Source organism: Xenopus tropicalis, chromosome 5, assembly GCF_000004195.4.
Source record: "Xenopus tropicalis strain Nigerian chromosome 5, UCB_Xtro_10.0, whole genome shotgun sequence".
Classification (NCBI taxonomy): domain Eukaryota; kingdom Metazoa; phylum Chordata; class Amphibia; order Anura; family Pipidae; genus Xenopus; species Xenopus tropicalis.
The window spans coordinates 100,435,621-100,452,776 of record NC_030681.2 but is presented as its reverse complement, the minus strand read 5'-3'; the positions used below and the strand labels follow the sequence as shown (position 1 = coordinate 100,452,776).

General features: G+C 39.4%; 1 protein-coding gene across 4 annotated transcripts in view; it reads right to left on the bottom strand.

Annotated features, from left to right (window-relative positions):
• Positions 1-15,428, bottom strand: part of lrch3 (leucine-rich repeats and calponin homology (CH) domain containing 3) — a 57,419-nt gene extending 41,991 nt beyond the window's left edge. Inside the window, exon 1 of one of the 4 annotated variants that reach the window (XM_031902937.1) lies at positions 15,088-15,428. In XM_031902937.1, coding sequence (XP_031758797.1) covers positions 15,088-15,409 — 322 coding nt within the window. In that variant the 5' untranslated portion in view covers positions 15,410-15,428. The remainder of the gene's footprint in view (positions 1-15,087) is intronic. The other 3 variants (XM_002935151.5, XM_018094399.2, XM_031902938.1) reach the window with 3 other exon arrangements.
• Between the last annotated feature and the right edge of the window lie 1,728 nt (positions 15,429-17,156).

The following is a 17,156-nucleotide window of genomic DNA, read 5'->3' as shown; positions in this document are numbered from 1 at the left end:
GAACTAGAAATCCTGCATTGCAGTGCTTCTTGACATTCCTATTTCATGGGGTTTTTTTCTTTTTTAATTTGTAAAAAAAATTTCAGGAAAAATAACAATGGAAATATTCTGTTTGCATATATTTAAGCTCTGTATTGAGAAGCTCTAACTTAATTACCTTAAAAATGTGTGGGCTACCAGAGCCTACACTCTGCATAGGGGAAATAAAAACTTACGAGTGCTTTGGCCTCTAGGAGTGAGCACCTGTTGCAGGCGGCTTTGTTGGGGCACATACATGCACACAATGAGCGAGGTGTTTATATGCACACATTGGAGGATTGTCATGGCTTCTAAGTGATCATTATTCAGGTGTGACTCTTAAGAAGGGCTGTGAAAATGAAGACTGGGTGAGCATTGTAAAGAACACAAATTCATAAATAAGGAAAAGGAAAACAATATCCAATTGTTTGGATGTCCCAGTGGTTGCTGTTGGTTCAATTACCAGGAAGTAAACGTTCCATCAAACCACCCAGGAAGGTTATTCGTCAAAAGTCTCATTGCAAACAGGAAGACAACTAGTAATAGCAGCCACAGAGAGCCACAAAGCAATCACTTTGAAGAAGCCATATAGTTCAGTAGCCGAGAAAAGCTGGACCAGTCATTTCAAAGATCAGAATAAAGCTAGCCTATGTATATGAAAGCCAGAAAAGAAGTCACTTGAAAAAAAAAATATATAAAAAAGCATGTAAAAGAGTGTCTGAAAAGGAGAGAGGACCATTTAAGATGAGTGTGGGAAAAGCTTTGTACTCAGTTTTGACCAAGATAGAGCCCTCTGGCTAAAGTCAACAGTAATACCTTGGGCAAATATTTCACCTCAAAAAAAAAAAAAAAAAAACCACATCCTACAGTGAAGTACAGTGGTTGTAGCATGATGCTGCTAGGTTGCTTTCCATAAGCAGAGTCTGAACATCTAGTCAAAACAGAAGAAATGGATGATCTAATACACAGTTCAAAACACTGAATATATGATATGTGTCCTGCAGAAATATCCAAAGACAACAGCAAAGTAACACTGGAGTGGATTTAATGTAAATGCCCTGCAAAACCCATATACACACACACAACGCAATGTACAAAAACGTCTCATGGCTTTTCCAAGGAAGGAAAAAAAAAAAACAGACATTGAGTGCTCATCAAACCCTAAAATTAGGTTTGGGAATGTTATGTGATAAATAACAGATTTATACTGTCTTATGTATTAAACAACAACTAAGACAGCATAAAGAAGCCATAAGAAAAAAATATCACCCTTCCCACTTTCACATGGCACATATAGACTCCAACTCCAATTGCTTGTTCTTTAAAGTGCACCTGTCTCTTTTCTGTTATATGCAAACTCATTAAGGGCACCTATCATTACAAAATTGTTACCACCCCCAATGCAGGTGGGCGTGCTAATAATACTGTTTCGCTCCAACCTGAGTGCAGCCCACACTGCTGCAGGCGGCCATTTTTCAGACTTACATGTATAACATGTTTTATCTAACATAAGATCTGAAAACAGTATGAGGTTACTGAGGCTCCCCTCTGCCCAACTGGATTTTTTAACCCTATATTTTGAAAGCAGGCAGTGCCCTTGTCTTTTATTTTCATGTAATAATCACTCACTTTGCCACCAGTTTCTTTGTATAAATATTTTAATCTATGATTTTTAAGAAGAAAAACTAATATGAAAACTAAAAGAAAACACAAAGGCCCAAACTGGAGTTTTACAGAAATGTAAGTCTCAACCAGTCACTGGAAAATTCTGGAGGTAATAGAAATCATACTGAAAGCTAACAAAATGACAGCTCTATTTTTGTTGCCTGTTGCCTCTGGCTGCAAAGCTGTAGTGTTACTCTCAGGTCAAAGGGTAAATATTTATGATTGCAGTAAAGAAGAAGACCTGGTTGAATCACTAGATAGATATACCAGCTTAAGAATAGGAACGGATTCCTGTCTACTATAATTAAGCCTATAAACAAGAATATATTATTCAAAATTCAAAACATTGAAATTACTTTTCAACATTCAAAGTCTAAATTAGCCTGTTTAATTATCGCTTTCCCACTGCAGGGATTCTTCAGATTTACAGGTTTTTGTTTTTTTTTTTTTTTTTTTTTTAAAGGTTATATAAATTGGGGTGCATTCACCAGTCTGGAAATACAAGCTGCACTTTTAAATGCAGAAGATATGCTGGTTTTATTCTGGCTCTCAGCTTAAAGCTTTTTTGTGTTCCCCTAGGGTAAATATTTAGATTCCATTGTACATGCCCGCCACCCTTTCACCCTTGTTGTGACGGTTTACTTTGAAAAGGACCAAACATGGAGTAGCTTTAGTTCCCCCGTTTTGATAAAGAAATAACAAAAACATGCAGAAAAATCCCACAATGCTTTTTAAAAAGTCTCTGTTTAGATTGATTTTTAGTTGTGGACTGGAAGAGAGTTGGTCACTCTTATATTTTGTTTCTGCCCCAATCTAGCTTTCCTAATAATCATAGCACTTGCCAGAACATGCACTGAAAATGAAATGAGCTGTTGCATTTTCAGTTGAGAACTGATTGTAAAGCTTAGGTTTTTTTGGCCATTCCTAAAGAGGCCAATGGAGGAAGATTGTTTGCATTTTGGCCTGTCATGTTTTGAATACAAAAATCATACACAAAGCACCAAAATGTAATTTATTAGCTAGTACAGATCCCATATAGTGACACGGGTAACTACAAAGAAAACTTGCCACCCAGGTTTTGTTGAGCCAAGGCTTAGGAGGTGATTTATCAATATTTGAATTTAATTTTTTTTACGATTTAAGTTTTTTGCACTAAAAAACAAGAATTGAAATTATGTTTCAAAAACTTAAATATCTGGTATTTATTAAGTGCAAAAAAACCTCAAAAACTCAAATGAAAAAATTTGCTATGTAAAAGATTGCACATTTCTATTATGGGAGTTGTCCTAAGCAAAGTTAAACCATATTTTCAAACACAAGTTTTTTTTATTCAAACAAGTTTTCCTTATTCATAAATAAGCGAGCATTCAATATGTGATTTTATTCAATTTAGAAAAACAAACTTGAAAATTGATAAACTGAAAATTGATAATTAGAGTTTATCAGCAGCACAAGTTAGAGTCAGTGTTAACCTTTTGCCAGATAGCTTATAAAAAAAGATTTCTCCCACTGGCAAAACAGGTTAAAAAGTGGTATAATTTGTGAGATATCAAATCAATTTATGAATGCTAGAAACAATCTCTAATAACGGTATGAGACTTGAGTGTAATATGTTGCTTTCCATAACTATGTATATTCACAAGGGACTGTGCTTCGCCTTTAAATATCCTACAATCTGTTTTAAAGTATGTACAACTATGGGACAGATCATTGGTGTTCAGTTACACAACATGTTATTTTTAAACTACTCAGTAATTTGTAGCATGTGAAAAACCAGTCTGGGTTTCACAGCCCATCCTCTAAAACAGTGAATATGAGATTGTTTAGAATTCTCATTGATGAATAGTCTGAAAGATGTCAGAATCAGAAAAAATGTTTAATTTACAGTAGACTTGCTGTAACAATAACTGCTAACCTTTCTATTAGAATGGCAACAACGGAATGGATGGAAAGCAACTATACGAACATAATAAGCACCAGAAATTAACAGGGATTTAGAAGAACTTTTTTTTATTTGCCACATAGCTGTTGAGGCATGACATGTATTGTATCAATACATGAACTGTTTGTGCAACATGCTTGTTGCTGTAAAACCTTAGAAGATGGGTCTCCAACAATTATACTTCAGGTATAGTTTAAGGCCCAAATTGTAATTAATAAAGAAAAAACACTGAGAAAAACGAGCAATAATAAATACATAGTTCCAATGGAAACATATACTCACACTGGTTAGAAATTATTCTTAAAGAGCACCTTGTCACACACACATAAAATGCTGTATAATAAAAAGTCCTTTGCAAATTAAGCATGAAACTCATTATTTTATTAAAACATCCATACCAGTTATAATGGTATTTAAAGAAAAAATCTGTCAATCACATTTTTCTTGTTCCGCCTTAAGGCATAGAGGTGGAGCAGGCAATTACGTTCACTTTCTATTCAGCACTTCCTAGATGTCACCAGGGCTGTGGAGTCGGTAGATAAATTCTCCGACTCCGACTCCTCAGTTTCTGATACTCCCGACTCCGACTCCACTGTTTTTAATATGCTAATGCAGTGCTGTCCAACTGGCGGCCCACTTTTAATGGTATCAGTACTGAGATTAACTGCATGGTTCTCACCTCAGATTCAGGCTGTAATCCCTCTGTATTGTTTAAACATCTAATCCCCTGTACTGTTCACACCTTTTAATCTATGCATTGTTCACCCCCTGCATTGTTCACACCTCCTGCGCAGGCTGTAATCACCCACATTGTTCAATTGTTCACACCTCAGACCTGTGTGTAGGCAGCATAGGGTAGGCAGAGTATGGCACATAGGCAGCATGGGGTAGGGAGGGTATGGCACAAACAGGCAGCATAGGACAGGGAGGGTATTGAACACACAGGCAGCATAGGGCAGGCAGAGTATGGCACACACAGGCAGCATATGGCAGGCAGAGTATGGCACACACAGGCAGGGCAGGCAGAGTATGGCACACACAGGCAACATATGGCAGGGAGAGTATGGTACACACAGGCAGGGTAGGGCAGAGTATGGCACCTACAGGTAGCATATGGCAGGCAGAGTATGGCACACACAGGCAGGGCAGGCAGAGTATGGCACACACAGGCAGGGCAGGTAGAGTATGGCACACACAGGCAGCATATGGCAGGCAGAGTATGGCACACACAGGCAGAGTAGGGCAGAGTATGGCGCACACACAGGCAGGGTAGGGCAGAGTATGGCACACACAGGCAGGGTAGGGCAGAGTATGGCACACACAGGCAGGGTACGGCAGAGTATGGCACACACAGGCAGCATGTGGCAGGCAGAGTATGGCACACACAGGCAGGGTAGGGCAGAGTATGGCACACACAGGCAGCATATGGCAGGCAGAGTATGGCATACACAGGCAGGGTAGGGCAGAGTATGGCACACAAAGGCAGCATATGGCAGGGAGAGTATGGCACACACAGGCAGGGCAGGCAGAGTATGGCACACACAGGCAGAATATGGCAGGGAGAGTATGGCAAAAGCACACACAGGCAGGGTAGGGCAGAGTATGGCACACAGGCAGCATATGGCAGGGAGAGTATGGCACACACAGGCAGGGTAGGGCAGAGTATGGCACACACAGGCATCATAGGACAGGCAGAGTATGGTACACACAGGTAGCGTAGGGCAGGCCGAGTGCTGCCTGTGTGTGCCATATACTCTTTCTACCCTTTGCTGCCTGTGGGAGGTGAACCTGGCAGGGGTTTGTTCTGGGAGTTTGTTAGCAGTTGGAAATAGCCATTAAATGGTCCCTAAGGTGTGTAATTATATGCTGGGGGTTGCTGTGCTATCCACAGGGGAGGAGGAGTCATATGGATTTTAGGGTATGTCTTAATATGACATAATATAATTCTTTCACATATGAATGATGGTTGATATCCCTGCAGTGAGGACCAAGGCTTTGGGTTTTTGCTGCACTACCACCATTGTGATAAAATGGGTGTGGTTTGAAGTGGGTGTGGTTTAAAAGGGGGAGTGGTCAAAACTGGCTTCCATTAGCGTCCCTCCACCATGTATGCGCGAGAAATTCCGGCCCTCGGCACCGCAGAAGTTGGACAGCACTGTGCTAATGTATTTTATACATCCAGGAAGGGGCAGGTGGGAAGGGGCACTTAAAACACGACTGAACTGATAATAAACTGATAGACAATTTTATCTATACTCCTACTCCTAATGATTTCCCTAGAATCCCATAGTCATGTTTAAAGTTTAAGCTAACATTACAGCTGAATTACAGCAGTTTTTCAAATGTTTTAAAACTTCAGTCTTAAACTATGGTCTATCCATTCCCTTCACGTATACAAGTATTTCTAGTTAAGAGTGAGAGTTAGGCTGGGTTCCCAGTGGGCATTGGGTTCCCTGTAACAGAGGAACACGACGCAGTGGAGCTGCCACACCTTTTAACTGCGTTACGTCCCCATTTAGTGAAGCATACAGTCAATGAAAAGCTTCATGGTCACTCAACGTGTTCGTTTATGCACTGCATGCATTGGGCTTTATTCTTATAGCAGAGAAGTAATTAATTTTGACTGTTTGTGAATTGGGACATTTAAACTTGCTTTATTTTTTTTTTTTATTTTTATTTCCATTTAAATTTAGTAGGAGTCGGAGTCGGTTCATTTTTTGCCGACTCCAGGTACCCAAAATTGCCTCCGACTCAGACTCCTCGACTCCAACTCCGACTCCACAGCCCTGGATGTCACTGCACTTCTTAAATTCTTCCTCCCCCCGATTTTTAATTGTGTAGCCTGTGCATGGGCATGAGAATTAGGTCCCCCATTCTGGTGCATACATGAGATTTGGGGGTGATTCAAAACTAGCATTAAAGGAGAAGGAAAGGCAAAGTCACTTGGGGGGTGCCAAAATGTTAGGCACCCCCAAATGACTTTTAATCGCATACCTTTTACCCCGGGCTGGTGCCCCTGTTCGGAGAAAGGTAAGCGCTTAAAGTCACTTGGGGGTGCCTAACATTTTGGCACCCCCAAGTGACTTAGCCTTTCCTTCTCCTTTAATAACAGTGTCTATAAAATGGCATGAAAGACTATATTATATCTCAAAATTCCCCTTTAAAAATTTGTCATAATCTGAGCAGTTAGGAAATTTGGACATTTGTCATCTGTTATGTTATCAATCTTTAAGCTGTTAACTTAAATTGTACAATTAAACATATCCAAAAAGAATATGTATTTTTAAAAATAATTTAAGTTCTGTTTAAAAAGCTGTATTCTTTTTTTGTTGAGGAGAAGTGATTGCCTAAGATGCAGCCTAATATGTCTCTATATAATGCAGCTAGGACTCTTGTAACCTGTCACAGACTTCAGGTCATACTGTGAACAAGCAATGACAAGGGTACTTTGTTGTCTATGGAAAAATTGCTTCTCCTTTGTCTATGGAAGAATCTCCTTGTGTTGCCAGGACCCACAAACCAAAAAGATATGTTTAAAGCTATTTGTCAGTCGTCTACAATTTGGGTGCACATTCCCCTTTAAGCAGTTTTGTGCAGGTTACCATATGCACAAAACATACTTATGCCATATTTTGCTGGCCTTAACCCTGTGCTGTGAATGTAACCTGTGGTTTACCAGTGATTTCAGCAAATGTTTAATGCATAGTATAGCGTCTTAATGTAAAGAATGAAGATCAAAGATAGGCAATAAAGCCCATATAAAAATGGCCCTGATTTTTAATTCACTTCTCGCTTCTGTCAGGCCATATCCTGCATCATTTTAGCACAATCAACCTCTAAAAGTCTTTCCCAAAGAAAAATATCAGCTTATTCTAAATACAAATGCTCTACCTACAAGTGTGGATAATTCTGGGCTTAATGACAAGCAACACAGATGAACTGTAAATGCATTCTAGCAGACCAAATAGAGAACAGAAGCTGAAGACAAACAAAGGCACATGGAAAGACATTCACAAAACATACATACAATGATGCATTATGCACAGTAATGCCAAGTGACAAAATGTTCTGTCAAAACGCTTAAACAACAACAAAGTAAGATCCATGATGCATATTACAGCAATGAATAAAAATTACAAAAATTTAACAAAATGTAAAGATTACAGGCATTACACCCCTTGGCAGGAATAGACTTTTGACATCCCAAGGTTCTACTGTATCTCCCAACCCTTAGCATGAAACAGTATCTTACTGCAGAACAAAAGTGAAGAAATAAAATAATAAATATACATAACTGGTTTTAGGTTCAAAGATACAACAGAGTTTTCCCTATACAGACCAATGCTGCAAAAATTGGTTCTAACATAAGATATACATCAGAGGTAGTTATATACCATATCACATGCATACGATTCATTACAAAAAGAAAAAAGAAAAAAAAAAGATTTATAAAAGAAACCACTGCAGTAGAATCCCTCTGTATGACAGCAGAAAAATATAATCTATGGATGAACCGAATCAAGGATTTAATGCTGAACACTGCTAAACTGAATACAAAATGTCAACATTTATGCTCAGAAAAAAACAGTCATTATCTGCATAATCCCTGTGCTGCAGAAAAAAAATATACTCCTGAGCTATTCCCTATATATAAACCTTCAAAAAAAATGTACCAATGAAGCAAAAGGCTCACACAGAAAAGCACAGCAAATGATAACTTGTCGCACCATTTAGTTCAATGGAAAAAGGTGTGATAAAGGCCTCTTTAAACACAGCAACATGGTAAATCATGGTGAGTCACTGAAGTCAAATGTTTATATCAAGTTTGCTCCATTTATAGTATTTTGCACTAGCTCCTTCTCCAGGGTGGCTCTTAAATGACCACTAAACTGGCAGATCAGAAAAAAGGGAGTAAAGTCTTTTGACTCCCCATATATTTACTATGTTCTACTATAAAAAGGACAAACTGACTAAACACACTATGCATTACTAGTTTTAAAAAGCACTTTTACCACCAGTGAACTATGCATTCACACCCAGTGAAATGTTAAGCTACTGTTTTCATGCCTTATTATAAGTATGTATGGAGGAAGAATGTATATTCTGAAATTAGTTGACAGGTGGACTTTCAAAAACAATGTAAATATATGTAAAAAACAATATATACTTTTTATAATATCATTTGTGTCATAGCAATATTAAACAAAAATAATTTTGCTTGAAAATATATCAGAAAATATGTTGAAGATTTTAATAACAATAGGACTGTTCGAGAGCTCACATTTACTTCCCATTTCTTTCTGCCAACTCTAATTTTTTAATTGGACTCTTAAAATCAAAAATTCTTCAGAGCATTGGTACAGTGGTAAAGGAAGATTTTTGGAAAGATTCTACTTTTCCACAGATGTAGAAAGAATTCCATAGAATAAACACATTACCAATTAAATCTTGCATTGACAAGTGCTATATATACACACACACACATTTTATACACATATATCACACATACAGGCCCAGATTATACGTATATCACACATACATACAGGCCTAGGGTGGCGGAGAAAGGGGATGGGTACTTGAAAACTAAATGGGGCGCTGCATAGACACACACGCACACAAAACATTCTGTCCTGTGTAATAGTAGACAAGTAGTGCAAATTATAATGGCGAATGACCATAAGCCTGTACACTATTGTTTTCACATATAATACAGCAGATAGCCCATATTTCACTACTCACATATATACACATGTGTTTTCCTCTGTACCAATTATTTCATTATGCCACAATCCTACACCTTAATAAAGCAGCTAGCCTTTGAGCCCCTCTATAAAATTCATGAATTTGCATATATTAGTGTGATCCTAAAGGATATTAGTAGCTACTTCAAAGAGCAGAGGTGGTGGCCAAACTGCTTCCCAATGTGGAGGTATATAGTGAGTTGCCAGCAAATACTCATTTGTGCTTTGCAGTCACAGAGCTCATATAAGGTTTAAGGTTTCCCTAAAGTGTATTGTTAAAGGGATTCTGTCATAGGTTTATGGTGTAGTTTTTAGTCGGGTTGGACATGGATGTTTCCTATTTCCTCTGCTTGAGTGCTATTCTCATATCTAGCAATAGGCGGAGCATGTGAACATTTTTAGGGAGGGGGCGATGGGGGGTGATATCAATCCAACTTGCAGTGCAGCAGTAAAGAGTGACTGAAGTTTATCAGAGTGCAAGTCATATGGCTGGGTCACCTATAAAATGAAGGCAATGTCTAGCCTCATTTCAGTACAGGATTCTGCTGGTACATTTTGCTGTGTCATAATCCCTTTAACACTTTTGTTTTTCATAAAGGGTGCTAAAAATCATTTCCCAAAAGTTTTAGTCATTTACTGGAACTACACCTCCTATAAGTACATCAAGTAGTATGTAGCTGTTTAAGCTATGATAAGTTTCAAAAAATTGCATATTTATCTAGAATGGTGAAGTCATGATTAAAACACTCTCATTGTACACAGCAGACAACCTACAGTAATACTACCATTGTGTATATTTCTCTAAGCAAACACAAAGCACTGGTGAACCCTTAAGAAGGTGCTGCGAAAAAAAGGAATACAAAGGAAGTGTGACAATTTTAGAACAGCATTAACAAAAAATGGAAAGACAAAATATAAAAGAAGGCACGGTTTCAATAAAAGGAAAAAAGGGACTGGCAGGCACTGGAAAGAATTGGTCCAAACAAATGATAAAAATTAGGATTTAAGGTTAATTCATGACTCATCTGAATACAATTATAATCAAATGACCAAAATTGTGTGCAAGATGAATTTTATTTAATATTCTCCCAGTATAAGACAGGGTTTATAAATATCTAATGAAGCCTACAATGCCTAGTGACAACAAACAAACATGGAGAATGATACTTAATAGCCCAGGCCAATGCCATCCACCTGTTTCCATGTAGTGGGGTCAATTAAATGTATATGGCCAGAAATTATATTAAATTGATGATGTCACATACAGGAGTCTACGAAAAACCTAAAGGTGGCTATACAAGTCACAAGCTGCAATTCGTATCTTATACATAAAAGAATGTGCAGGCTATGATGTAGCATTTTATTTTAGAGGGGCACTGACCTACATATTTGATTTTGTGCATTTGTAAAGGGTAAATTAAACACAGCAACAATTACGACTACTGCTGGTAAATAAACAAAATGCTTTATAGGTGTTGGGATGGCACATGGGCAGTACACTAATTCTTGTAAGCGAGAGGGTACTGCTCATGCATCAAACCCATGCCCACACAAGGAACATCTGGGAGAAGTAGAAAAATTGTGGCACAGTGCCCGTCAACAAAGTAACCCAGGCTGGTTTGTTATTTTATAGAAGAGGACCACCAGTATGAAGCAAAAGGTTAGCTGTTTCTCTCTTTGGGGGCTCCTAACAAATCACAATCCCCCATTCATTTCACCTTGTTTCCCTCAAGTTTACCGAACAGTAGTAAAAAAAAGCTCCTTGCTTTCTTGTAATTCGATATATTAGCAAAATCTTCTTAGTATTCTAAAAACCCTATAGAAAAACAGATGTTGACAGTACATGTAACAACATTTTCCAGTTATAATGTAGGTGTCAGTGGCCTTTAATTTGAAGCATTTTACTGAAAAATGCCACAATAATGCGTTACAGAGACCACAAAAACAGTGTTTTAAGTTTGTTTGTTTTTTTCTAATAAAGAGTTGAAACTGCACATTGCTGGTTGGATATTAAAGTGTGAGGTACACATACATCAAAGCATTCATGCCTTTAGCACACTACATGCATTTTAACATGTTATAGAACTAGCTATAAAAAATTTGAGTATGTAGCTATTTTAGACCAACCTATGCAGATAGAAAATAGTCTTTTATCCATTTCCTTTAAGTCACAAGGAAATACATAGGTCTGTAGTGGTAATAAAAATATTACTAGGAAATTACTAGATATTACAATCTACTAGGAAATGCTTCCCAATGACAATGATCAAGTTGCCCGTGACAATAAGAAAAATTAATTGTAGGAAATGGATGCTCAGACTGCAGCCACAAGAAACCAGAGATTGGAAGTGGGCATAATTTATACTGGCGGTACAGCAGCGAAGTTGTGCACTAACACATACTAACTGATAATATAAAAGGACCATCTTGTGTAACAAAAGAAGATAGCAAATAGCATGCAGAACAGATAGCAACAACTATCATTAGAGAAGGGATAGCTACCCCATCTGTGATCCTCTTGGAATCCAAGCAGTCTGTGGCCATGCTTCCTGCTCTCTGCAGCAGATTCCAGCACATAAGGTAAGAATGTTGTCACTGCTAACCAGCACTTTTGCTGGCTTCCACTGCAACAGTAGGGAGCAAAGCCACTAACCATTTGATTTTCAAAAGAATCACTGATCCTGAGGTAGATGCAATTGGGGAACCTAATGGCTATATCTTCTAAATAGTACAAAATAAATAAATATATATATACATGATTTTAAAAGATTTCTGAAAAGCATTACTACTCCTTTAAAATGGCCAATGACTGAAATATTTTACAGCATTCTGTTTGCCAGTCAATCTCAGGCACCCAAAGGTACAGCCTAATCCTTCACTTTCTCTATCCAACTCCTAATGAGGTCAACCGACTACAATGTTGCCACAGACTGTCCAGACACACCACCCCAGTCTACTGTAGCTATCTGTTGCAAGCATATTGTAATCATCTCTTGCCTTCGCTGTATTAAGAAGACAAACCTGTGTTTATCTTGCAATATCATTATTGTGTCATAACCATAAAAATGTTTCTATTCTCTGTACCAAAACCTAAGGATTACTGAATTCTTCTTTAAAGGAACAGTAACACCAAAAAATGAAAGTGTATAAAAGTAATTACAATATAATGTACTGTTGCCCTGCATTGCTACAACTGGTGTGTTTGCCTCAGAAAGACTACTATAGTTTATATAAGTAAGCTGCTGTGTAGCCATGGGGGCAGCCATTCAAAGGAGAAAAGGCACAGGTTACTTAGCCGATAACAGACAAACCCCCATTATATGGGGCTTATCTACTAGTTATCTGCTATGTAACCTGTGCCTTTTCTCCTTTTTTCCAGCTTGAATGGCTGCCCCCATAGCTACACAGCAGCTTATTTATATAGTAGCTTTTCTGTAGCAAAAACACCATTTTTTTTTTTTTGCAAAGCAACAGCACATTATATTTTAATTACTTTAAAACAATTTAATTTTTTGATGTTACTGTTCCTTTACATAATCAGTGAGAAGAATGGTACTAGTACTGGTGCTGCAGGTGCACTGCAACCCAAAACATTTGTAACAGTCCACTCAATTCCTAAAGAATTGCAACTTGTGAATTTTCCTGTAATTTTTTATTAAACAAGCAAACAAAAATATTTCCGACATAGGACCCTTCATCAGAATACCCTGCCACTGTACAATAAAACACATAGATAGAATCTTCTGCATAAATCGCTGTGTCTATATATTTATATTTTTCTATCATTGGGAGATGAAAAGGTAAAACTTAAGACTGTTTAGTCCACAGACTTTAGTTCAGTTGCGACATTATTAAAAGGGAAAAATATGTAGATTTACAATGAGTTACATTTTGAACAAATCCGAAAAGAGCCAAAAACATCAAAAGAAATTTATATTTGTATACCAGCCAGAATTAGTCTGGAACGAACGGTCAAATGCAGTATATACTGCAAAAGTTAATGTGTTTTATTTTAACACTAAAACTCTTTTTCAGGTGTGACATTTGTAGTATATAAGGCTTCATTGGATGGAAGCATTGGAGAGGTCCTAAAGCACAGTACTGAATCTACTCACCCTGGTTATTATGATTTATATTAATTACTTCAATATATAATTACTTATTATATATTATTATATTATATTAATTACTTATATATATAAGCTCCTTTGTATATCTGCATGGCTTTCCTCTCATACACCAAAAACATACATACAGGCAGGTTATTGCCTTCTGTCTTAACTGACCACAGTATGTGTAAAGCTGGCCATACACGTGGCGATCTCACGATGTTTCGTACGACCGTCGGTCGCACGAAACATCGTCAGATCCGCCACACACCATTCAGGGCTGAATCGGCAGGTAAGGAGGTAGAAACAATAGGATTTCTACCTCCTTCTGCCGATTCAGCTCTGAAGGGAGAATTTTGGTCAGGCGCCTTCTATGGCGCCCGATCAAAATTTTCTAACTTGGCCGATCGGCGAGCCGACCGATTTCAGCAGCTTCCTGCGATATCGGTCGGCTCGCTGACATGCCATACACGCACCGATTATCGTACGAAACGAGGTTTCGTACGATAATATCGGTGCGTGTATGGCCACCTTTAATGTGACAAGGAACTAAGATTGTAAGGTCCTCTGGGGCAGGGACTGGTGTGAATGAAGTATAATCTCTGTAAAATGCTGTGGAAATGTGTCACAGCTCTATTAATAACATGGGAAAAAACTCTGTGCATTATTTCAGCTATAGGTACTACCAGCCACTTAGGGGACCATAGGGCAGAGGTACACGGGGAGATTAGTCGCCCCACAATGCCATGCCTCCGACTAGAATGTAAATCGCCGGTGGGATGGCATATGCGTCGCTACGACTGTGAGACACTGCAGCGACACCTGCAATTTACTTTCTAGCAGGAGGGATGGCATTGCGGGGAGATTTGTGGCAGGGCGACTAATCTCCTCGTGTACCCCTGCCATTAAGACAGCCAACACTGAGCAGAATAGCACAGTTCAACATTCTTTTTACTAAAACGTTGCGTCTAAACCTTTATGGTTATGTATGGAGTCACATAGACCTGCATTCTCTACTGAAACATGCTTGTTAGAACATGCTCATGAGGTATTTTGCACATCCCACTGGTAACATTACACAGTATATGGCTTTCTATGTACGACATAACTCCTGAGCTATATCATTATAACTGATAAAACCACAAACCTTTATCCGTGGGGTTATGTATTCCCAAGCCAGTCCCCAGAGCCAGACACCTGTCACAGAGACAGACGGGCCCAGGCACTCCCTACCTGCCATATTCCTCTCTGCCAAGTTCACCCCTCTCTCTCTTGTAGCTCCTCTAACCAGGTCCCATTGCCTGTGGCACAAGCAACCCCACCGTCACACACAAATGTAACTCAATGGCTGGAATCGCCTCCCCCCCCCCCAGCCCGCGCTGCCTGTCACACAGTAACACATCCCCTACTCGAGTTTGTTTCTACAGTAAACGTATTGCGTTATTTTATGCAATTCTCCAGGTTACATGATGTAGAGGCTCTCCGGCTGTTTTTGGGCTAGACTTTGGTTGTCAGGGGATTCTGGGAGGTGTAGTCCAACAAAAACTGAAGTGGCAATGGCCGGACATCCAGACTATCAATAAGGCAAAGAAATGTATACTTTATCCCTCACCGGCTTGGGTGGTGTCGCTGAGGTCGTGCTGGACTGCACTCCGCGGAAACTCTCTCAGTTTCCTGCCACTCAGGTTAAGGACCCCGGTCACCGACGCTTCCTCCAATGCCCTCTCCAAAGAACGGTTCCATGCAGCCGGCCCTGCGCCCACTCCGGCCCCCGACGCTGCTCCATGGCTGTTGTGATTAATCCCAGAATAACCAGACACTACCGAGCCCTCGGCCAACACAGCGGCCGCCATAACACCGACTCCAATTTGCGCTTGCGCTGCCAGACTGACAGGAAGCGGGACACATGGGCGGGACTGGTGCTTAAGGCGCATGCGCTCCCGTAGAGGGGGAGGGAGAGATGGGGAGACCGCTCCTCAGAGCTGCGTATGCGCGTTGAGGGGACCAAAAAAGGAATTTCCGTAGAACAGCCAGAAGACAATTAGAATTCGTTTAATAGTATCTTTCCTATTTGCCACTACTTTATTAGTGTAACTGAATTCCTCTTTTTGCGACTGATAATGAAAGTACATTTTCTGTTCACGTTCGTAGGGTAAGCACACGCTTAATAGACCTTGAGGGGTATCACGTAATATCCTCCTAGATATATAAACAATTATTTTTGAAGAAAATATTAGTTCTATGCCAGTTTACCAAAATGTAACAGTTTGGATAACATTTTGAATATGGACGCAAATGTCAATTTTATCTCCCACGTTATCTCCCCAGGAGAAATCATTTTTAAGTATAAATGGCTGGGGTCTTCTAAATAGTTCAACCCGAAGTATGTGTACAGTGCCAGACTGGGGCACCCAGGGCCCATCTCCGCACTACCACATATACTGGCCAATGGTAATCTGGCCAACTGCACACTGGGGTGGTGGGGCCCACTGGGATTTTTCCTGGTGTCCCATAGGTCATTCTGACCCTGTATGTGGCATATAGAGACCAAATGAAAAAGTGCTAATATGCATATGAATTTTAATTGCTGCCAGTTGGGATGTGGCAAATACTGGAACTTTTTTCAAAGGTGTTTATTTATGCATTTGTAACATAAAACATTTGACATTGGTTCTACAAGCTTGTTCTTTTCATGTCAGGATATACAGCCATGGCCCAAATTGTTGGCACCCCAGAAATTTTTCCAGAAAATCAAGTATTTCTCACAGAAAAGTATTGCAGTAACATGTGTTTTGCTATACACATGTTTATTCCCTTTGTGTGTATTGGAACAGAACAAAAAAAAGAGAGGAAAAAAAGCAAATTGGACATAATGTCACACAAAACTGCAAAAATGGGCTGGACTAAATTATTGGCACCCTTAACTTAATATTTGGTTGCACACCCTTTGGAAAAAATAACTGAAATCAGTTGCTTCCCATAACCATCAATAAGCTTCTTACACCTCTCACCGGGAATTTTGGGCCACTCTTTGCAAACTGCTCCAGGTCTCTCTTATTGGAAGAGCGCCTTTTCCCAACTGCAATTTTAAGATCTCTCCACAAATGTTCAATGGGATTTATATCTGGACTCATTGCTGGCCACTTCAGAACTCTCCAGTGCTTTGTTGCCATCCATTTCTGGGTGCTTTTTGACGTATGTTTGGGGTCATTGTCCCAAGATCTCGGACCCAAACCCAGCTTTCTGACACTGGGCTGTACAGTGCGACCCAAAATCCTTTGGTAATCCTTAGATTTCATGATGCCTTGCACACATTCAAGGCACCCAGTGCCAGAGGCAGCAAAACACCCCCAAAACATCATTGAACCTCCACCATATTTCACTGTAGGTACTGTGTTCTTTTCTTTGTAGGCCTCATTCCGTTTTCAGTAAACAGTAGAATGATGTGCTTTACCAAAAAGCTCTATCTTGGTCTCATCTGTCCACAAGACGTTTTCCCAGAAGGATTGCGGCTTACTCAAGTACATTTTGGCAAACTGTAGTCTTGCTTTTTTATGTCTCTGTGTCAGCAGTGGGGTCCTCCTGGCTCTCCTGCCTTAGCGTTTCATTTCATTTAAATGCAGAGGGATAGTTTGCGCTGACACTGATGCTCCCTGAGCCTGCAGTACAGCTTGAAATTCT